Below are 25,000 nucleotides of genomic sequence, written 5' to 3'. Positions count from 1 at the left end.
CTCCTCCTCCTCCTCCTCCTCACTCCTCCTCCTCCTCCTCCTCCTCCTCCTCCTCCTCCTCAACATCGCAAAGAAATATACTGCGATTTTGCGGTAGGATTAACTGTCCAAGTTTCCTGTGAGAATGAAAGTTTTTGGGAAATGTAATTTAAAAAACTTTCTCCTTTTTTTTTTTGTTTTCTTCCTCTCCATGAGGAAAGTTTCCCTTCGTAGCCTCGAAAATTCATTCTAAGTTTTGTATTTTTTTTTTTTTGTAGGGGGCGGGGAGTTGTATTTTTTTTTGTAGGGGCCAGGGGAGTGTTCTAAGTTTTTTTTTTTTTTTTTTTTTGTAGGGGGCCGGGGGAGGGTTCTAAGTTTTGTATTTTTTTTAGTTTTGTATTTTTGTCTTTATTTTTTTTACTTTTGTATTTTTTTTTTTTTTTTTTTTGAGGGTGGTGGGTGGGTGGGGGGGGGGACAAAGTAGGGGATGAGGGAATAAATGTCCTTATTTCCTCGTGAAATATTTGACTTCATTAAGGACAGTGGCTTGAATGGTACACTATATATATATATATATATATATATATATATATATATATATATATATATATATATATATATATATATATATATATATATATCACATGCATATTTAGTATATTTAATATCCTACTTAATGAACAGGTTCTTCCTAGTGATTATCAAACGTGAATTTGTAAAATTAGCCAGGATTTTGTAAAGGTATGGTGGCGACAGTTTAGCAAGGCAATAGCGAACATTACAGAATTTCCATCCTTTCTATATAGAAACATCAAAGATTATCACAGAAATATCTCACCCATTTTGTTAATTTCGAGGATATTTCAGTAAATAAAGGGCTTCCATCAATGCCCTTGAGAATGCGTGTTCCTGGTAGCTCACGATAAGCTGATGACAAGCCAATCAGCTGATGATAATAGTCTTTTTATTTATTTTCTTGTTTTATTCCTCGTCTTTGTATGCAGTCTTATGCGTATTTTATTTAAATTACAGTTATTTAGTTTATTTTATTTCTCCTTTGTATTCAATATTGTACGAAGTATGATTCGCGGTACTTTTTACTCTACTGTTTGACAGGATAATTGTGAGTATTGGAATATTGGGTAGACATATTTTGCCGTTTAGAAAGTTTAGTGCTCTCGTTTGCCTATTAAAGTCTCTCTCTCTCTCTCTCTCTCTCTCTCTCTCTCTCTCTCTCTCTCTCTCTCTCTCTCTCTCTCTCTCAAGTCAAATCATTCTTGGTTTTGTTATTATTGTACTTTCTGATATCAAGTAAATTAATGAAATAATTCTTTTCGTCAAATGTATTCTCTCTCTCTCTCTCTCTCTCTCTCTCTCTCTCTCTCTCTCTCTCTCTCTCTCTCTCTCTCTGAGAGCTTTCTTTCCACCCTGGAATTCACTTTTTCCAAGCATTTTTCGAACGTCCTTCCACTTATTTTTTTTTCAAGACTGTTGTGTCAGGAACCCACTCCTGACGATTAGGTAAAGGACTTACGTCAAATGTCCTTCCCCTTCCTTCCCTTCTCCCCTCCCCCCAAAATCTTCTCCTCCCCATCTTGCCCTTCCCCCACTCCCCTTCCAGCCCCCCACATCAGCAGAATGAGAGTGGGTCTTTTAATTAGAGTCAATTAGGGTCATTTTCGCAAATGTTTTCGGCCGGGCTTAAGTCAAGAACAATGACGACCTTCCCGGGATTATTCGGGAGATGTTTAGCCTCGAAAATAAGGTCCTCTTATTTTCCTTTTTTTTTCTTTCTTTTGTTTGTTTGTTAGGACCCTCTCTCTCTCTCTCTCTCTCTCTCTCTCTCTCTCTCTCTCTCTCTCTCTCTCTCTCTCTCTCTCTCTCTGAAGTTAAATTATTCTGCTTCTTTTTGAAATTTTTTCTCTCCCCATTAAAAATGAATTATTCTTTTAGTCGGATATATCTCTCTCTCTCTCTCTCTCTCTCTCTCTCTCTCTCTCTCTCTCTCTCTCTCTCTCTCTCTCTCTCTCTCTCCCCAAACAGTTATTTAACATAACAACTAACCCTCCATTCGTTACTAAATAAAAAATCGTCCATTTGTTTTCACGGTGCACGAAACTCTCTAAAGAAGAATCAAATAAAAAAGTAAAATAAGAAATAAAATGAGAAATAAAATAAAATAAAAATGAAACTGAAAATAAAGGTATCTCTCGTTTTCTAACAGTTTACTTTCCCCTGAATACTTTCTACCGCAACAGATTCCAAACGCTTTCGAAAAACGAAGTCTTTCAGGAGGAAAAAATCCATACCTTTCGCCTGATATTCCCAGTCAGTTATTGGGAGGGGATTTCGGGAATGGGAGTGTGAATCTGGGAATGGAGGTATGGACTTTGGAACTGGAGGTGTCGATTTGGGAATGGGTGGGGGGGATTTGGGAGTTGTTAGTTTGGAATTTTGAGAGGTGACAATTGGGAGTGGTGTGTGAAAATCTGTTAATGGGAGGCGAGGAACTGGGAATGGAAAGTGGGCATTAGTTAATGGGAGGTGGGGATTTGGGAATTGGATGTGGGAATTTCCAAAAGATAAGTGGCAATTTTATAAAGAAAAATGGGATTTGGAATGGAGAATGGAAAGTGAAAATTTGGGAATCAGTGTTGGGAATTTGGGGATGAAAACTGATTATTTGAGAACTGATCTGATGTTGTGAATTATGGAGTGGAAAGTGTGAATTAGGGACTCGGTGTTAGGAATTCGTGAATGGAACGTGCAAATTCGTGAATCGGCGGTAGGAATTCGGGAATGGAACGTGGAAATTCGGGAATCGATGTTAGGAATTCGGGAATGAAAATTGGAAATTCGGGAATCGGTGTCGAGAATTTGGGAATAGAAAGTGAATTCTGGAATCGGTATTAGGAATTCGGTAATTGAAAGTGCGAATTCGGGAATCAGTGTTCGAAATTTGGGAATAAAGAGTGAGAATTCGGGAATGGAAAGTGGGAATTCGGGAATCAGTGTTACGAATTTTGGAATGGAAAGTGGGAATTATGGAATGGAAACTCGGAATTCGGGAACAGGCAGAACCTCTCCGTCGAGCTACGCCACCCTCCAACTCTTCGGGAGGGGGAAACTAATGGCTGTCAGAATCTCTCGAGAATTTTGGGTTGGCAGTTTGTCAGACAATTACTCCTGGGGGGGGAGGAGGAGGAGGAGGAGGCGGAGGCATTTATACCATTCCTCCACGCGTGAGGTTTGTCTAAAGACGCGACCATTTATCCCCCGTCACCTTTTTCCACTGAGGATCCTTCTCTGCACTCCTGCGAGACGAATAGGACTTTCTGCTGGGTAGGACTTTCTAAGCTGGATAGGACTTTCCGCCGGATTCCAGGACTCATTTGCATGAGAGGAGGAGGTAGAGGTCCTCCAAAGGATGAATTTTTAAAAGGCCTTCGTTTGGATTTAGGAATGCAAAGCTTTCAGTGGGACGAGGTGTTATACGCTCGTGTCCTTCGCTTGATTTTGTCGCCTGAGGGGCCTTCGATGCAGTGGGCGGGAGAAAGCGTTCTCTCTCTCTCTCTCTCTCTCTCTCTCTCTCTCTCTCTCTCTCTCTCTCTCTGATATCTGTGTGTATGTCTGAGATATTGTTTGTAAACAGACGTGAAAGGATAATGAAAATAAACGTTTGAAGTAAGAGATGTCTGAGAAATTGTTTGAAAAAGGAGACTGATCTCTTGGTTTGGAGAAAGGAGAGAGAGAGAGAGAGAGAGAGAGAGAGAGAGAGAGAGAGAGAGAAAGAATTATAAGATACAAGATGATGAAGACTGAGTTTACAGCAACTGAAAGGTCTAAGAATCAGATGAAAATTAGGCCTATATACGGACTGTGAGGGTGATACTTAATTTTATATTAGGTCTACAAAACAGTTAGAAAGTTTAGGTCTATATTGACGGAGCGGGAGGTAATTAATCTATATTAGGTCTACGAATCAGGTGAAAATAGGCCTATATACTGACAGTGAGGGAGACAATTTATATTAGGTCTGAATCTAGTTGGAAAGTATAGGCCTACATTGACAGTGCGGGAGACACTTTATTTATATCAGGTCTACGAATCAGTTGGAAAGTACAGGCCTGTGCTGACAGTGAGGGAGATAATATATACATTAGCGAATACAATAAAACGCACGCGTGCAGAAAGGTGGATGATAACATTAAAATGAATTCCAGACCGTCAGATGACCGGACACGTTCTGACTGCATTGAGCATCAGGCAACAGAAAGAAGAAGAAGAAGAAGAAAAGCTGAATCTCAAAATCGAGAGAGAGCTGAATAAATGCCGTCGTTGTTGATTATGAAACGGTGTTAAGTGCAAATAAGGCATTTCCGTGAATAAATGAAGCAGCGAGATTAATATGCAAGCGATGAGACCGACCTCATTCTGGCAGGAAGAGATTTAAACGAGCGCAGGAATTCATCTCTGTTTGGGATTAATGCCTCTGTAGCTGGAGGCGCCATTTGAAAATTTCATGTAGCAACAAAGCTAGCTTTGCTGAGACCTAGCAGATGTTAATCAGTGCTTGCTGTTTTGTTATATGTTATTATTATTATTATTATTATTATTATTATTATTATTATTATTATTATTGTGGTTGCTTTTGTTTTTCGTAATATACAACACATTCTAACGCGCACAAATGCGCCGAACAAGTCCACATGAGTCTACGCCGTGCGCCACGCATCAAAAGCCTAGCTGAGACCAAGAAGATTTTAATAAGTGCTTTTGGTTATTATTATTATTATTATTATTATTATTATTATTATTATTATTATTATTCGTAATATACAACACACTCAAACAAACAAATTGCGCTGAACAAACCCACATGAGTCTAGGCCTTGCGCCACGCATCCAAAGGTTCGTGCTTTGTTATTATTATTATTATTATTATTATTATTATTATTATTATTATTATTATTATTATTATTATTATTATTATTATTATTAATTTTCTTCTGTTTACTTTGTTTTTCGTAATATACAACACATTCGAAAACACAAATTGCGCCGAGCAAACCAGCATGAGTCTAGGCCATGCGCCACGCATTCCAAAGCTACGTGCTTTATTATTATTATTATTATTATTATTATTATTATTATTATTATTATTATTATTATCATCGATTTTCTTCCGTTTAATTTGTTTTTCGCAATATACAACACCCTCGAACACACAAAATGCGCCGAACAAACCCACACGAGTCTAGTCCTATGCCAAGCACCAAGCTCCCATCCGCCGGTAACAGGCTCGATCAGGGTCGAGTGCGCCGTCGGCGGTTGTTGAACGGCTTAATTAGGGCCTCCATCTCCCGATAAGAGCTGATTACATCGAGCAATTAATACGACTCGTTCCCTTTGGAGATCCGGTACTGCTGCCGGATGAGTGGATCGAACGCAATCGCTTCGAGGGAGGGAACTACAGACCGGAGGATTCCGTTGATTCGGCATCGAGTGTTGTTGGTTCGCTGCTGACTGATTGTGGAGTGTATGCTGGCTTCGTAATTGCTTGTTGGTGATGTGGGTGTGTTATTTGTTTATATATATATATATATATATATATATATATATATATATATATATATATATATATATATATATATATATATATATATATATTTACAGACACTCATTCACGTTCACAGGCTTTTTATATATATGTGTGCATTGTGTGTGTGTGTTTTTGTAGGCCTACCAATCATATTTCCATATTTAAATCACCATTCAAGCATGTATTTTTTTTTTTTTTTTTTGTAAAGCTCACTTTAAAGGAGAAAGCTTACTATGCCGCGTGAGTACTAGTAACAGACGCAGCAAGAATAACTTTATATTATTTCGTGCTAACTTCAGAATTTCATTCGGAATGCTTGTAATGGCTTCCATCAATTTAATTTTTGGGTCGTCTGCTTTTATTGGTTTTCTGTAAGGGAAAACTATTGTGATGGCTTTGTCTGTCCGTCCGCACTTTTTTCTGTCCGCACTTTTTCTGTCCGCATTTTTTTATGTCCGAACTTTTTCTGTCCGCACTTTTTTCTGTCCGCACTTTTTTTGTCCGCACTTTATTCTGTCCGCACTTTTTCTGTCCGCTCTTTTTTCTGCCCACACTTTATTCTGTCCGCACTTGATTCTGTCCACTCTTTTTTTGTCCACACTTTCTTCTGCCCACACTTTATTCTGTCCGCACTTTATTCTGTCCGCACTTTTTTCTGTCCGCAATTTTTCTGTCCACCCTCAGATCTTAAAAATCACCGAGGCTAGAGGGCTGCAAATTAGTATGTTGATCATCCACCTTCCAATCATCAAACATACCAAATTGCAGCCCACTAGCCTCAGTAGTTTTTATTTCATGTAAGGTTAAAGTTAGCCATAACCGTGCTGCTGGCAACGATATAGGACAGGCCACCACTGGGCAGTGGTAAGACTTCATGAGCCGCGGCTCATACAGCATTATACTGAGACCACCGAAAGATAGATCTATTTGCGGTCGCCTTGATTATACGCTGTACAGAAAACTCGACTGCGCCGAAGAAACTTCGGCGCATTTTTTTACTTGTTTATCAAAATGATAAAATAAAATTGGAGGCTTTGCATTTTCCCGTTCTGGGAAATCACGGCATTTGTTCGAGAATGATGGCATTTGTGAGGACGAATGTATTACATTGCATTCATATAAATATTATATTCTTTATGATGCATTCATCTGTCGTTACGGTATACATTCTTTGGGGATCAGTGCCTTGAAATATGTTGGAATGAGACGTGTAAACTTGTAGAAAATGAAAATATTTAAGTAAATATATAACACTATATACAGTATATATAAAATGTATATATATATATATATTATATTATATACATATAATATTATATTTAAATATTTATATTTATATTTATATATATATATATATATAACATATATATAACATCGTCGTTGTATAAAGTCGCGCTGAGTAAAATCACAAAAAACTGTACCTTAATAACTAACTGAAAATCACAATTCATTAATATTTTGTATCACTGGTGAATTTTCCTCTCCACTACTCTGCATTACGTGCATTCACAAAAAAATGTGCAATCGAGTTTTCTGCACAGCCGCTACAGCGTATAATCAAGGCCACCGAAAATGGATCTATCTTTCGGTGGTCTCGGTATAATGCTGTATGAGCCGCGGCTCATGAATCTTTAACCACGGCAAGCTGGTGGCCTATTCTATATCGTTGCCAGAAGCACGATTATGGCCAAATTTAACCTGAAATAAATAAAAACTACTGAGGCTAGAGGGCTGCAATTTGGTATGTTTGATAATCGGAGGGTGGATGATCAACATAGCAATTTTCAGCCCCCTAGCCTCAGTAGTTTTTAAGATCTGAGGGCGGAGAGAAAAAGTGCGGACAGAAAAAAGCGTGGACGGACGGACAGACGAAGCCGGCGCAATAGTTTTATTTTACTAAAAAAAAAAAAAAAAAAAGACTCGGATTGAAATTACCTCGTCGGCAGCGCCGCATTTCCCCGTGACGAACGAGGCAATCCGGTAATAATAATTGCGATGACTTGATTTGTCGCCAGTTTGGAGAGCAGCGAACGGTGCCAAGGGGTTGCCAAAGCCCCCCCTCCCCATTTTCCGTAAGAAGGCGATGCAAGAAACGCTCCCGTTGATATTCTAGCGAGATAATTAATAGTTCTTTGAGTCTAAGATTATCCGAAGGCGTGGCTTCCGAGCTTTCAAAAGTTGGGATAGAGGCTTACCTTAGTTAATAAGTCTTTTTTTTAGAGAGAGAGAGAGAGAGAGAGAGAGAGAGAGAGAGAGAGAGAGAGAGAGAGAGAGAGAGAGAAGGTATGCAGATACGTTGTACTGAAATTGAAGGGGTGTTTCAAATAGGTTCTTTTTGAAGGGGCGGGGTGGGAGGGAGTCGCCTCATAGCAAACAGTACTGCCAGATGCTTTCTATGAAATTATGTTTAATCATTTTTGCTAAGATACTTTGACAGTTCATGTCTAGGTGCTATTTCCTATTAAATATCATTTTATTTTGATAAGATTCGCATTGAAGTCAACCAATTCCAGAATCCACCAGGCTGCCTACGTAACCATTGTCTGCGTGTGGGAAGAAATGACTAAATGACTTCATTAGTAAAATACAACTGAAGGCTACTTTATTTTTCATTAGGTCAATCCTTGACTTTGCGTCCCACGAAGCCTTCTAACAAAGCAGTACCTTCCGACTCAAATTCTTTCGTTTCCCCCCTTTGTTGGGATATATTGAATTATACGCAGAGTATTGTAATCACAGCATTCCGAATGCGTTCCCCTTGTTACGATTTAATCAAATTCCTCCTTCCCGAATCGCGGTTCCGGGAAGGGTAAATATTTTGCTGACTCAATCACTCCGCTCGGGAAGGTTTTTAGAAATGCGTCCGTAATGAGATTCGAAGGTAAATAAGGCTCTACTACTCTCTGACTGCATATGTCAGCGTTCTACAGACGTTTGGGCGGAGTTTGTCAAGTTGTATCGTTCTAGGGCAGTGGTTCTCAACCTGGGGGGGCGTCAGCAATTTCCAAGCGGGGGCGCGAGCCCTAGGGAAAAATTAAAAAATTCTCTCATTACATTCGTTATTCTCTTGACACGAGTCGCTAAGAAGGGGTGTCAAGTATCTCACTAATTCATTCCCAAAAGAACAAAAACACCCCTTCTCTTTCTCTCTCTCTTTTTTTTATTTTCCTTTAAATCTGGGAGGGAATTTTTTACTCAGATGCAATGGGAGGGTGGGCGTGGAGGGAAGGACGAACTCTTAGAGGGGGCGTGGTAATGAAAAGGTTTAGAACCAATGTTCTAGGGGTTTGTTTAATATAACTTTAGCCAGCTTAGATCCTATTTTTTTTAGGTATATCATATTGAATGTCAATCAGGAATAGTACAGAGGGAATGGACGGGTGGTACATTTTACAAAGTTTCCAACGTAGCACAAGCATTTACAGAATATGAATGTACACTTTAGAGTGTACTGGCATGTTACATCTGAATGGGAACATAGGAAGTGTACATTACGCATTTTTAATACATTGCTCGTTGACAGTCGTTGGTATGTACTCATATGCAAGTATAAAATCATATATACCCGTAAAACAGTAATTATACACACGCCTACATACGCAAACATACATTGTATATATACATATATACGTGTGTGTGTATATATATACACACACATATATATATAATGCATTTATATATGTACATTATATATATACACATATATAAATACATACATATATATATATATATATATATATATATATATATATATATATATATATATATATACATATTCGAAAAATTTTAAAATAGTACAGATATTAGCCTTACTCTAAAAACGCCTTCATCTAAACTTATCACTCTGCACTCTTACAAAACATAACAAAAGATGTAATACCAGGCCATATCATCAGAAACAAATATTTACAGAACACAAATACCATATTTTCCAAGAACGAGGATCCAACTAATAATTCCTCTCCTTATAATATTTACGCAAAGTATTACGAAACCAGAAGGGACTCGAGATAACAAATTTATCCCATATGCGAAATATTGCTTCATTTAAGAGCGGGGATTAAAGCGGTTCCCATTTTTTGTACGTTTGCAATTTGTTGAGTTTAAAGTATTATGAATTTTGCTGTTACAAAATGCCGGGCCCTTGTTTATTGTATCCGTTGGTTCCAATATATTTCGAATTAATCTTCGCATAGGTGGGCTGCATGTTCTCTCTCTCTCTCTCTCTCTCTCTCTCTCTCTCTCTCTCTCTCTCTCTCTCTCAGATGCATAAACATACATATGATAGTTATGCCCTGGTCAATGTTGAATTTCCATTACTTGCCGTAAGGGCTTCGTAAACACAGTGAAATTTATTTGACTGCTGATTGATTAATCTTACATTGATATATATATATATATATATATATATATATATATATATATATATATATATATATATATATATATATATATATATATATATATATATATATATATATATATATAATAATCAACACACAGTCACGTGTGGAACAGAAATAAGTTTCTGACTCACAGGATCGAACCCAGGTCATTCAGTTGAAAGGCAATGGCGCTGGCCACTAGCTTGCCCAGGTAATTCCTAGTGTGCAGTTGAGCTCTCAGGTTCCAACTTCTTATATGACTTGTATGGCCTAGTGGGCAGCGCCCTTGCCTTTCAGTTGAAAGACCTGGGTTCGATTCTTACGTGAGTCATAATGTCTAAACAGCAGTTCTAAATGTATCGTCATAAATAAGTCAGTTTTATTCTGGGAACTCATTCCCAGGCCAATTATGAGTGACGCTACCCTGGGCTGGACGACGACATTGTTAATTGTGGGGTTTTAACCGCTGGTAAACTGTAATTACTGAATTAAGGCCATAACTCCTATACTGAACATTTCCACACCTTCAGAAGCTCTATATATTTTCACTGAAGGCTAATCAGTAGCGTATTGAACCCTTACAATCACTGCCACACTGATGGCTTTCCATCAGCTTATTGTTTCCCATTCTCTCTGCATGACCTGAACACCTCAAGCAGCCTAGTTAATCTAATGACCATCGACAATCCTATGTAGTTCAACAACATGGCTCCCCTACTGAACTTGCATACTGACCGATGTGTCTGTGTGTAAGTGTGTGTTTGTCTTTAAAGTGTCATATTCAGGCTTTCCATCACCTTATTGTTTCCCATTTTCTCCACATGACCAGACCTTCTTGAACACCCTTGTGCTTGGCAACATGGCTCCCCTACTGAACTTGCATACTGGCTCTGTGTGTGTGTGTGTGTGTGTGTGTGTGGATGTGTGTGTTTGTCTTCAAAGTTTCATACTCAGGCTTTCCATCAGCTTATTGTTTCCCACTTTCTCCATATGACCAGACCTTCTTAAAGACCCTAGCTAGCCTGATGAGCATGGAGAGTCTTGTGTGTGTGCATGTGTGTCTGTGTGTATATGTTTGTTTGTCTTCAGAGTTTCAGATTCGTGAATCTTGGTAATCAGAGACTTCCTAAAGAAGAACACTGTAACAATGAGATGAAGGTGATGACGGTGAAAGGAAAAGAAATCAAGAGAGAGCGATGCACGCAGAACTGAGAGAGAGAGAATCCATCATCATGGCGATATCACTCTTTTGTCATTCGAAATTGCTTTCCTTTTGTAAGGGAGGAAACGACATTTGCGCAGTAATTAAAGATCAGGAGACGAGAATACCATTGAGTGCTGCTGCGAATGAGGACAAGAAGATATTATTTCAGTCTGTGCAGCATCTCGTACCTTCGCTGGCTGTAATTCATGTTATCACTGCTTATCCTCATTATATTTTAGTTTTCCGTAAAAGAAAACTATTGTGCCGGCTTTGTCCGTCCGTCCGCTCTTTTTTCCTGTCCGCCCTTTTTTCTGTCCACCTTCAGACCTTGAAAACTGCTGAGGCTAGGGGGCTGCAAATTGGTACGTTGATCATCCACCCTCCAATCATCAAACATACCAAATTGCAGCCCTCTAGCCTCAGTAGCTTTTATTTTATATTTTATTTAAGGTATAAGTTAGCCATAATCATGCTTCTGGCAACCATATAGGATAAGCCACCACCGGGCCGTGGTTAAGGTTTCATGGGCCGCGGCTCTACAGCATTATACCGCGACCACCAAAAGATTGATATATTTTCGATGGCCTTGATTATCTGCTGTAGCGGCTGTACAGAAAACTCGATCATGCCGAAGAAACTTCGGCGCATTTTTTTTTTATTTCGACTAATAAATAACAACTGACAGGTCCTATTTTGTTTCATTGGTAGTGAAGAGTGATTCAGTAATAACATGTCATAGACATGTCGGAAACCTGTGGCATACATATCACGAACATGTTGAAAACAGCAAGATATGTCACAAACACATCAGAAACTCTTGCCATACTCATCGCAGACATATTGAAAACAAGTCAAGGACCGTAAGTGGAGAACGAGCCTTTGAAGCATTACTTAGAACTGCCAATCAAGTTGTTGAATTGTATCTAACATGTTTGTGATGTGTATGTGATAAGTTACCGATGTGTTTACGATATGTCATGGACACACCCAAACAAACCAGTGACTGTCCATGACCTGTTTGTAATGAGAATATTTGTGATAAATTATGTGTATGTTTCACCGCGTCGCGGACGCTCCCAAACTCGCCAGGAACAGTCGTTCGCGAAACGCGGAAGCGGTTTTTCGCTCTCAGCAGAACTCCATTGAACAAGCCCTGGCGAGTCCTGCCGCCTCTGAGTAAACTTGGTAAAGTAGCGTGATATAACTAACCTAACTTATTTGAGCCTAATTTGATAGAAGTTGGGTGGGCTTGAAGTCAGAGGGAGAGAGAGAGAGAGAGAGAGTTCCGCTGTAGTTTGGTAGTTGGGTACTGAGTTATTGCCAATATATTATCACTATTATCATTATTATCGTGGCTGGTGACGGCGTTATTGGGTTTTTCACAGCGTTATTGACAAGTCCCTTAGATATATTTGTTTTACAAATAGAAATATACTTTTATTCTTCCTTCTGGGGATCAGACCGACAGGCTCCCTTCCGGGAGTGCATACGTTTGGGGGCCTGGAACTCGACAAACTTAATCTCGCTGGACTTGGAAACCATCTCTCTCTCTCTCTCTCTCTCTCTCTCTCTCTCTCTCTCTCTCTCTCTCTCTCTCACTGTGAACAGAGTTTCATTCCGAGAAAGTTAGGAATCATTAATATCTTATGAATGGATTTACATAGATTTTGGAGCAGTGTAGAATTATATATACACACACATACACACACACATATATATACATATATATATATGTATGTATGTATGTATATGAATGTATATAATATATATATGTGAATATAATTATATATATATATATATATATATATATATATATATGTGTGTGTGTGTGTGTGTGTGTATATATATATATATTTATATATATATATATGTTTATATATGAATATGTATATATTTATATATAGATATATATATGTGTGACATATGTATATATTTATATATATATATATATATATATATATATATATATATATATATATATATATATATATATATATATATATTATATATAGATAGATGCATACATACAAAGATAGACAGAGCATATAACCACTTTTATGAACCCTTCAGAAAAAAAAAAACGAAAATACTTATAAGTTTGGCATCATAACTCAGAACAAAAATATACGGACAATTTATACAGATTTTCCCAGATTTCAAGCCGAGCATCGTTCATATTAGACTCTAATGGTGAAGCCTCCTTAGGCTCTGAATTCGGATCAAAATCCTTATCCTAAAAGAAGGATGGAAGGAAGGAAGTTATCCCATCCTATAATCCTACGCCCCTAAGGGTATCCATAAGTATGCCAATATTCTGTTCCTTTCTTTTAAGTCGTTCTTTGAGACGCCATGTTGGCAGGTTGGTTTGTTTATCAAGATATTAATAAAAAAAAATAGGCAAAGAAAAAGATTAATTTTTGGAGGTACAGACCTTTGACCTTTGAGGGTCACAGGTGAACTCAAAAGTCTTTTGATGTTGCTAGACTCGTTTTTATCACAAGTTTTGCTTCTAACTGTTTGTCTTTTATTATCGGTTTTAATTCCACCAAATATAAAGGCTATATTTCAGAGACCAAACTGTCTCTCTCCTCAGGCAAAATATATTTGCCTGAGGAGAGAGACAGTTTGGTCTCTGAAATACAGCCTTTATATTCCACATTCTGGCATTTCTATGGGCTCCTTATATTTGATATATATATATATATATATATATATATATATATATATATATATATATATATATATATATATATATATATATATATATATATATATATATATATATATATATATACTATACATATATATATACAGTATCTATATATACAAACACATTATATTTTATATTGCATTATTATGAAGATTTCAGAATTTCCTTCTGATCTCCCGGGCAGACGTTTTTCATAATAATGGCTCGAAGTTTCTCCATCATTTACGGGAACGGTGTTAAATTTTACTTTTGCCTAAATGCGCTCATGATATTCATGTGGTGGATATTATCGCGAGCAAAGGCTGAAAGTCTAGAAAATACTCCACGGTGTGGTTGAAAATGGAATTATTAATTCACAGATGTCTGCCAACTTTCCTTTCCTTGAAATTATATATATATATATATAGGCATAAGTGTATATATATATATATATATATATATATATATATATATATATATATATATATATATATATATATATATATATATATATATATATCAATGTTTTAATTTGGGGCATTACAGGGAAACATTCAGCGTATGTACGATTACATAAAAAGTGTATATTACGGTATATGAAAAAAAAACAATAACTTTATTATAAATAATTTCAAAAACAGAAATGTGATAAAAAAAAAACCTCTATACAAAGAAGCATTAATAACAATCATCCACATTTTAGTCATTGTTTTAGAATAAAAAATTGAATATCTCAATCTGTAAAAATCCGCCCACATTTTAGCCAGTGTCTAAAAAAAAAACAATAATCATTAAATATCGCAAATAAAAAAAAAATAGTGACGAACATAATGAAACAACAGTCGGGCTCATCATCCGCCATCAAAGGTGTACATATGATGAAGAACAATCTCTCTCTCTCTCTCGATTCGTATCGCCAGGTAATATTTTTCCAGGCAAATGTTTGAGTACGGAAACGCAAAGGAGAGGTACTCTAGGCGTAATTCTTTGATCCCGACCAACAAAGCGAATCTGCGCTCTTGCGAAATGTTGGATAGAAGAAGAAGAAGAAGGAGAAGAAGAGAGAGTTCCGATATTATGATTTCCGAGGGGGAATTACCCTGTTTGACTTGGATTCGCTACGTTCCGGACTCTTCCTGAGATATCGGGGGGTTTCTGACCAACGCTGAGAGAGAGAGAGAGAGAGAGAGAGAGAGAGAGGGGTGGGAGGGAGATAAGGGGGAAAGAGAGTTTGTTGTATATACCTTTGTCCGTCTTTTGGCAATGACAACAAGAAGAGAGAGAGAGAGAGAGAGAGAGAGAGAGAGAGGAAAGATTGTATATATACCTTTGTCTCTCTTTGGTCAATGACAATAAAATTATTATATATTATATATATATATATATATATATATATATATATATATATATATATATATATATATATATATATATATATATATATATATATATATATATATATTAAAACTGACAGATTACCTCAAACTTCTTTTGTCATTCCAGTATTCAACTGATTCTCTCTCTCTCTCTCTCTCTCTCTCTCTCTCTCTCTCTCTCTCTCTCTCTCTCTCCTCCCCACCTCTCATCTTTAAGTATTCAATACTTAAAATGTTGTTTAAAGCGCCATTGGGAGCCTTAGGTTCTGAATAAAACCGGAATTTGTGGCCAAAAAAGATTGCGGAATATACATGCGTCTTGGGAAATTTGCCCCGTGAAGGTCTTAGTGTATTTTACTTTTCTTTCCAGGGCAAATGTTTTTATAAATAATTCTTGCTTGTGTGTATGTGTGTATGTATGTATGTATGTATGTATGTATGTATGTATGTATGTATGTGTATATATATATATATATATATATATATATTGTGTATATATACATGAATGTATGTATAATATATGTATGATATATGTATATGTACATTATATAATATGTATATACATATACATATGCATATATATGCATATATATGTGCGTGCATGTATGAAATCATCGCAACGTAGGATGTATGTATGTAAATGTACCGCAGATTAAAATGAGGGCATACAATTTGTGTGTGTGTGTGTGTGTGCGTTTGGATTCACTCATCATTAATTAAAAAACTTCAAGCTTATAATTACTTTGTACTTGGCATACGCAAAAAAAAAAAATATGTAAATCAAGAATTAACATAAACCAGTGAAATTTTAATTATTCATATTTCTCCTGAAAACATTTTTAATCTGGGGCACTCGTTTAATACATCAGGAAATTATATTATATCAAAATTCCTCGGTCGTCTGAAAATGGATTGTCTGGGAAAAATAAAAGTTATGGATGAAAGAAATGGATTTGGAGGCTTGGAATTGTTAATTGCTTTCATAAGAAAACAAGAGAGAAAGGGAGAAGCAGGAGGGAAAGGAAGAAAGGAGGAACAAAAGAAGATTATATTTTCCCTAAATAAAAGTGAAAATTTTTAGGGGGAAGCAGGAGGAAAGGAAGAAGAAATGAGAAATAAAAGAAGAGTAATTCTCTCCCTAAAGAAGAGCGAAAATTTTTAGGGAGAAGTAGGAGGAAAGAAAGGAGAAATGAGAAATAAAAGAAGAGTAATTTTCTCCTTAAAGAAAAGTGAAATTTTTAGAGAGAAACAAGAGGAAAGGAGAAATGAGAAATAAAAGAAGCAATTTCTCCCTAAATAAAAGTGAAAATTTTAAGAGAGAAGCAGGACGAAAGAAAGGAGAAATGAGAAATAAAAGAGTAATCTTCCCCTTAAAGAAAAGTGAAAATTTTTAGAGAGAAGCAGGAAGAAAGGAAGAAGAAATGAGAAATAAAAGAACAATCTCCTCAAAGTGAAAATTTTTAAGTAGAAGCCGGAGACACGGAAGGAGATAGGAGAAATATAAAAGAATAATTTCCCCCCTAAAGAAAAGTAAAAATTTTTAGAAAGAAGCAGGAGGAAAGGAAGAAGAAAGAAGAAATAAAAGAAGAACAATCTTCCCCCTGTAGCAAAGTTAAAATTTACCAGAAGAAACATTCTGCCCACCTCATCCCCCTAAAGACTCAACTCTCTCTATCCTCTCGTCGATGTGAACTGAAAACTTTCAGATCAGATTTCTTCGGCGAATTGAAAATGGATTGGAGAAGCGCTTGGCTTACAGGTTATTAAAAAGATACAGAGAAACTGAAGGGGTTTACGCAGAATCTAGTTTTATTTAGCGTTCTTTAGGCATGAATTGCAGCCTTGATGTTTGAGTAAAAGTAGTATAACCAGTTCTCTTCAAATTGTTGGTACATATATTTTTTCCACTCCAAATTGATGGTACATTTACCCTTTCAGTTGAAGGGAATTATTCTCTTTAAATTGACGGTATTATAAAAGAGGGTCGGGAAAGCCAGTGGCGAGAGAGGGTGGTTTACGCTTAAAATGTTGACCCAATCCTGTGGACGTTTGGTACCGTCCTGAAGCCTTGTATGGAAATTTTAATTTTTTAAGCAACAGTAATTTAATAACTTTTGATAATTTTTTTAAACAAACTAATTTATGTCTTTGAAGAACATTTCTAGGACTTGATTCACTGAAAATTAAACTTTCAGCCATAATGTCCTATGGCGTTGCCAGACGCACGATCATGTTTTAAATTTGGTATGTTTGATGATTGGAAAGTGGATGATCAACATACCAATTTGCAGCCCTCTAGCCTCAGTAGTTTTTCAGATCTGAGGGCAGAAGTACGGACGGACAGACAAAGCCATCTCAATAGTTTTTTTTTTTACAGAAAAAAATAGAATTAAATAACCCTGCATAAATTTTTTTTTATTAAATTATAACTGGCACCTGGTAGAGTAGCCAGACCGCAGTTTTTTCTGTGGGTTTGTTATCTATTATATATAACTAAAATCAAGAAAAATAAAATAAGACGTGATATTAATGTACACAATTTTCTGCAGAACTGAGAAAAACTTGAGGCTTCCAAGTCATAAACTTAGATTTTCAAGCACCAAATTAGAGGTTTTGAAAGATGGAATGGGAACAAGAGACTTCAGCACTGAGACAAAATTGCCCAGTGAGTGTGTCCTGACATTACCTATCAAGGCCAAGAGAAAGAGAAGGTCTGCTCACATCCCCCCAAAACCCCCCATGTAGGCGGAGCTTAGTCTACCTCCTTATTGCGTGAGCAGGTATTTACCTCTAAGATACGTCATCGCTTACGTAGTTACCCCAGGTGGGAGGCGACTCCGCCCAATTGGGTAGACCTGATCTCTCTTGGTCTTGGTACCTGTGTGAATATTTAACTGTTTTTATTAGTGACTTAGAGGGGAAATTAAGACCTACAAATACAGGGAGAAACTGCTAGGAGTTAAATTCCTTATGGCATCTACAGTAAAGGTTACACACAAATTCTTATAGAAATACTTAGATTCATTGTATCTCCGAGGGAGCTTGCGACCATATATTATGTTCTTGTTGAGAAATCTCAGAAACGGAGAGAGAGAGAGAGAGAGAGAGAGAGAGAGAGAGAGAGAGAGAGAGAGAGAGAGAGAGAGATTCGCATTTTTGGAAAGACGAAGAAAAAAGCAAATATTATGTTCTCTCTCACTTTGAGAGGAAATCTCTCGGAAACTGAGAGAAAGAAGAGAGAGAGGAAGACGCAACAGGCTTTTCCGAATTCGCGGAATTTGTTCAAACAGCAGACAAAATCTCGAGAAGGCAAACATTGTGCACAAGTAGTTTTAATCAACCTTACGTCCTGGAATGCCTCTCCTGGAATGTCTCTCATGGAATGTGCCTCCTGTGTCTCTCATGAAATGTGTCAGCTAATTTTGATAACTAGAAGTGGAAGTTCAAAGGTTACTGTAATGAACCTGAATGATCAAACTATAATGAATGTGAATGATCAAACTATAATGAACTTGAATGCTCAAACTATAATGAACTTGAACGATCAAACTATAATGACCTTGAATGATCAAACTATAATGAACTAGAATGATCAAACTATAATGACCTTGAATGATCGCACTATAATGAACATGAATGATCAGACTATAATGAACTTGAATGATAAACTATAATGAATGTGAATTATCAAACTAAAATGAACTTGAATGATCAAACTATAACTACCTTCATTGATCAAACTGTAATGACCTTGAATGATCAACTATAATAACCTGAATGATCAAACTATAATGAACCTGAATGATCAAACTATAATGACCTTGAATGATCAAACTATAATGAACCTGAATGATGAAAAAAATTTTTTAAGTTATTTTTCAGCTAATTTTGATGACTAAAGTTCAAAGGTCAGAATGATCAGAATATATAATGAAATTGAATGACCCAAAAAAACACAAAAAAAAAAAATCATGAATCAAACCGGAAATATTAAATTACCATCGTAAATTTTATAAATGTTAATTTTACAATTCGATCAAATACCAATTTAGTAAAAAAAAAATTTCCAAGTAAAAACAATAAATATACCTTCGCGCAAACTTCCGACATTATTCTTATATAAAATATATATTATTTTTGTATATTGGGAAATTATACAAATTCTTGATGCCTGTGGCAGTTTTTTTTTCAAAAGGATATTTTCAAATTCCGTCAAAAAACAATAATAGTGAAAAATGGGGAGTCTCATATTCGCCAATAGTTAATCTCATTTACCTCAAATCCCTGTAGCTTTAATATGAACACTGAGCTCTCTCTCTCTCTCTCTCTCTCTCTCTCTCTCTCTCTCAAATTCTTTCTTTCCTTGAGAGCTCTCTCTCTCTCTCTCTCCTCTCTCTCTCTCTCAAAATTTCTTTCTTTCCTTGAAGCTCTCTCTCTCTCTCTCTCTCTCTCTCTCAAAATTTCTTTCTTTCCTTGAAGCTCTCTCTCTCTCTCTCTCTCTCTCTCTCTCTCTCTCCTGTACCTTTCCTCCCTCAAAATCTCTTTCTCTCCTAGATCCCGTCTCTCTCTCAAGTACTTTCTCTCCCTGAAGAGCTCTCTCTCAAAATTTCTCTTTCTCTCCCTGAAGAGCTCTCTCTCTCTGTCTCTCTCTCTCTCTCTCTCTTTATTTCCCTCCTTTTAAAATGCGGCCATTTGCATGAAATTTGCATAGGGCGTAAGCATAGCCCGGATCCCAGGTGGGCTTCGGAGCGATTCCGGTTTGTGCCTTAACTCGCAAAACGGGAACAGAGTCCAGTCATATTTTCGATAAACGCTTGGAATTGTTAAGAGGTATCAGGGATTTATAGGAATTCTTAAAATTTGAAAATGTTGCGATCTATTTTGAATTAAGATTTATGAGATTTGAATTAAGTAATTATGAAATATTATAAATTATATGTGTATATATATATATATATATATATATATATATATATATATATATTATTTTCAAGTACTGAGTTCAATATTCAAATTAATTTCAACATATATATACATACATACATACATACATATAACTTAAGTATTTATTGTATTTTATTAGTGTGTTTTACTTAGAATTTTTTTTATTACATAGATATTTTATTGAATTATAAAAAATTCTTTTAAAAAAACCGCGACATCAGGCATCAGGGATTTGTAGCATTTATTAAAATCCAAAATAATATGTACAGGAATAATGTTGAAATCAACTTGAAGAAATATTCATTGTTTTAGCTTTCTTTTTTTTTTACTATATTTTTTGACAGAATTTGAAAATATCCTTTTGAAAAAAACCGCGACAGGCATCAGGAATTTATATAATTTTCCAATATACAAAATAATGTGCATTTATAAGAATAACTTTGGAAGTTAGTGCGAAGAAATATGTATTATTTTTACTTGTATTTTTTTCATTTTTGCTAAATTGGTATTTGATCGAATTGTACAATTAACATTTATAGAATTACCGTAATCATTCAATATTTCCCAGGTTTCTCTCTCTCTCTCTCTCTCTCTCTCTCTCTCTCTCTCTCTCTCTCTCTCTGAGGATGAAATGAATCTATAATCTTCGATAATCTTTAGGAGGTCTTCAGATTTTGACAAAGATATCAGCTATTTTGATCTTTTTCAGGTGTCAGATATCTTGATAATTTTTAGATGATAACAAATAATTTGTAATTATTAGAAGATAGCAAATGTCTTGATAATTGATCGAAGTTATCAAACATTTCGATAATTATTAGAATAGTTCAGATATTTTGATAATTATTAGATTATATCACATATTTTGATCATTATTAGATGAAAAATAATTTGTAATTATTTAGATGTCAAAATTTCATCTTGATAATTATCAGAAAGTGAAAAAAATATCATAATTACTACAATCTATCAAATATTTTAATGATTATTAGGTGATAGAAAATATTTTCATAATTATCTGAAGATATCAAATATTTCGATAAAAATATTTGATAAATTTATTAGATATAATTTGCAACTGCTAATTATCATCCATACGAAGGGAAGAGGAAAAAATTATGATAATTAATATTTAATTTGCTCTCGTGCTGTTATAGAGGACAAAATATTAACATAATGGCCCATATGATCTCACTGTGGAGGTCATAATAATGGCCATTGAAAGCTAGTAATGACGGTGAATGATGATAATGATTGCTTTGGAGAAACAATTCCGGAGTTGTGTATATGTACATATGTTTAAAGATAAAAATCTGTACAGATAGCTTTCGGGAATCTGTACAGATTTATCTTTAAACAAATCCACAGTCATGTATCTGTACATATATTTAAGGATAAATCTGTACGTATAGCTTTCGGGAATCTGTACAGATTTATCTTTAAACAAATCCACAGGTATGTATATGTACATATATTTAAAGGTAATTCTGTACAGATAGGTTTCGGGAATCTGTATAGATTTATCTTTAAGCAAATCCACGGTTGTGTATATGTACATATATTTAAAGGTAAATCTGTACACATAGTTTTCGGGAATCTGTACAGATTTATCATTAAACAAATCCACAGTTGCGTATATGTGCAGATATTTAAAGATAAAAATCTGTACAGATAGCTTTCGGGAATCAAACAGATTCCCCTTTTCGAAAAAAGGAATCGAACTGATTCCCGAAAGCTATCTGTACAGATTTATCTTTAGACAAATCCAGCCATGCATATGTACACATATATATTTAAATATAAATCCGTACAGATAGTTTTCGGGAATCGGTATATTTGTTTCTCCATTTTAAGATTCATGCCACTCTGAGAATTTTTTTATGATTTCTTTCATTACGTAATTCAAAATTTCCCAAAAAGAAGCAAATTTGAACCTTGATAATTTATAAAGAATCTGATAAAAGACTCAGATTTCCGGGACACAATTAGCTAACATACACAGCAAAGAAATTTTAAGGGAAAGTAAGTGAAAGTAAGTCATTAGAGTGAATGCCACAGGAACGGGCATTAAACACCCTTTCTAGAAAGGGAAAAAGAAAGAGGATTTGGTTTCTTAAGGGTCAGGGAAAAGCAGAGGCTGGGAGAGAATTCCAAAACTTGCCCATAGTGGAAAGAAGCATTTTTTTTTTAATTGTGTAACCGTAAATTTTAATTCCTTTTGAACGAGCAGTGGGTTTTAATCATTGTAGGTTGAAGGAATATATATATATATATATATATATATATATATATATATATATATACATATTCATAACTCTCTTTTCATTCTGTTCCTTCCTTTACCTTCGGCGTCGATAACCACCGTTCCTGCGACGCCAGTTTAGAAAAATCACTCAGTCAATCCCTCCCCCATCTAAAAACAATAACCTGTACGACTGGCTTAATTCTGTCCCAATCAGGTTAAGTTAAACTGAGCAATTCCAGTCACAATTCGAAGCGTTAGGAACTAATTTATTATTATTATTATTATTATTATTATTATTATTATTATTATTATTATTATTATTATTATTATTATTATTATTATTATTATGCAGCCACTGACCACCGATATATCATCAGAAAACTCCAGTTGAGATTCCTGGTTAGTTTTATTAATATCATAGTTACGACAGATTATGGTCTTCAATAATATTTATTAGAATTTTCTTTTACAATTTTACTAATGATGTTTATTAAACATTAATAAGTACCAGGTGAGACTCCCGGTTAACATTTGTTATTGTTTTATTGATATTAAGGTTATAAATGGTTATAATAGGAAATATTTGTTGTAATTTTTGTTATAATTTTATTGCTGCTGTTTTTGTTTTTGTTGTCAATATTTCCAAAATGGAATTCATGGTAGAGAAGACGTTTTCCTTCCATATTTATAAAATAAAGGTACTTCCATATTTATAAGATAAAGGTACTTCCATATTTATAAAATAAAGGTCTTCCATATTTATAAAATAAAGGTACTTCTGTATTTATAAAATAAAGGTACTTCTGTATTTATAAAATAAAGGTCTTACATATTTATAAAATAAAGGTACTCCCATATTCATAAAATAAAGGTACTTCCATATTTATAAAACAAAGATCTTCCATATTTATAAAATAAAGGTACTTCTACATTCATAAAATAAAGATACTTCCATATTTACAAAATAAAGGTACTTCCATATTTACAGAATAAAGGTCTTCTACATTTGTAAGACAAAGGTACTTCCATATTTATAAAGTAATGGTACTTCCATATTTATAAAATAGAGGTACCTGACTACCTATTTTGCATTTAAATCTATCGTAAACATATGCTGCGTTTGATTGTTTGTTTCAGAATCAGTTCATTGAAAGTAAACATGTCAGTGATTAAAGATGCAAACAGTTTCATCTATCGCTTGTTTGTCCCAAGCACATAGAACGCACATTTTGCTCTAGTACATATCCACATACATCGTCATACATCGTCCGTCTGTACGGAAATGCGTTTAACTGTTTCCTCAACATACAGGAAATTGAGTTGTAATTTGGCTGACATTTGTTTATCAAATAACAAAAGCAGTTTTAAATTGTTATCTACTTTTATTTGATGTATTTTAAATGGGGATTTTTTTTTTATTGTTAAATCCATGTATTCAAATTGGATTTAGTGTTCAGACAGCGAATTGAAATTGAGATTACGGTAGCTGGTTCTGTTTGTTTATCGAATGACAAAAGCAATTTTAAATTGGGCTTATTTCTGTTTCCTAAATTATGCGAGTTAGTGTCTACTTAACTTGGCTTATTTTATTTGAAATAGGGATTTATTTTATTAAATCCGTATATTCAAATTGGATTTACCGTTCAGATAGCGAATTGAAATTGAGATTATTGTAGCTAGTTGTATTTCTTTATCGAATAACAAAACCATTTTAAATTGGGTTTGTTCCTATTTCCCAAACTAGGCAAGATATTATGAACATTAGTTAAAATGGGGATTATTTTGATTAAATTCTTACATTCAAATTAGGGATTACTTTGATTACATTCTTACATTCAAATTGGATTTACTATTCAGAAAGCGAATTGAAATTGAGATGACTTGAGTCAAAATCGTCGACCAGCGCTGGTCCTCATAAACTAAATTGGGTGTATACCAGCGATGGCCCACCTCCGCGAAATTCGGGCAGGTGTTTTAAAGGACCCACCGAACCAGAATTTAGGGTTTATGTATGATGCCCCCACCAAATCCAAAATGAGTTTCCAGGTGGTCAAAATTTTGATTCCTCATTCAGGAATATCTTACTTGAACCGGGGTTTGATTCTTCGTGAAAATCATCAAAATTGAATATTGTTTACTGCCGACGTTCCTCGTTATGTTCCACTCAATCGGAACGGATATTAGCTTTTTCCTACTCTCCCCTCCCCCCCAGACCCTTTGCCCCCCTTTCTCACCTAACCTGGGTAAGGTTGAATTTGAGCGAAAGTGAATATTTTACTTACATTGCAACAACAGTAGTGCCGACAGGTAAGTGAGAATCATCTCTCCCCTACGCTCTTAAGAACAGCGGCGCCTCTCTTTCTCTCGTTCTTTCTTCCCCCTCTCTCTATTTCTCTCTCTCTCTATCTCTATCTCTCTCTCTTTCTCCCTCTCTCTGTCCCCTCCTTCCTCTCTGGGTCAACTTTCGCCAGGTTGAACAAGTTTTTTGGTTTATTTTATCAGGACACTAGAGTTCAATCTTTCCATCATCTTTATGTAAATTTAAGTTTACTACTTAACATGAACGTCCGATAGGG

At 35.4% G+C, this 25,000-nt stretch overlaps 1 protein-coding gene across 1 annotated transcript in view; it reads right to left on the bottom strand.

Annotated features, from left to right (window-relative positions):
* LOC136834193 (uncharacterized) overlaps positions 1 to 25,000 on the bottom strand; it is a 514,934-nt gene that overhangs the window by 489,686 nt on the left and 248 nt on the right. Inside the window, exon 1 of the mRNA XM_067096466.1 lies at positions 24,707 to 25,000. This exon is cut by the window's right edge and continues 248 nt beyond it. Within this exon, the coding sequence (XP_066952567.1) occupies positions 24,707 to 24,746 (40 nt within the window). The 5' untranslated portion in view covers positions 24,747 to 25,000. The remainder of the gene's footprint in view (positions 1 to 24,706) is intronic.

The sequence above is a fragment of the Macrobrachium rosenbergii genome, chromosome 53, assembly GCF_040412425.1.
Source record: "Macrobrachium rosenbergii isolate ZJJX-2024 chromosome 53, ASM4041242v1, whole genome shotgun sequence".
In the NCBI taxonomy this organism is placed as follows: domain Eukaryota; kingdom Metazoa; phylum Arthropoda; class Malacostraca; order Decapoda; family Palaemonidae; genus Macrobrachium; species Macrobrachium rosenbergii.
This window is presented reverse-complemented; position numbering and strand designations above follow the sequence as displayed.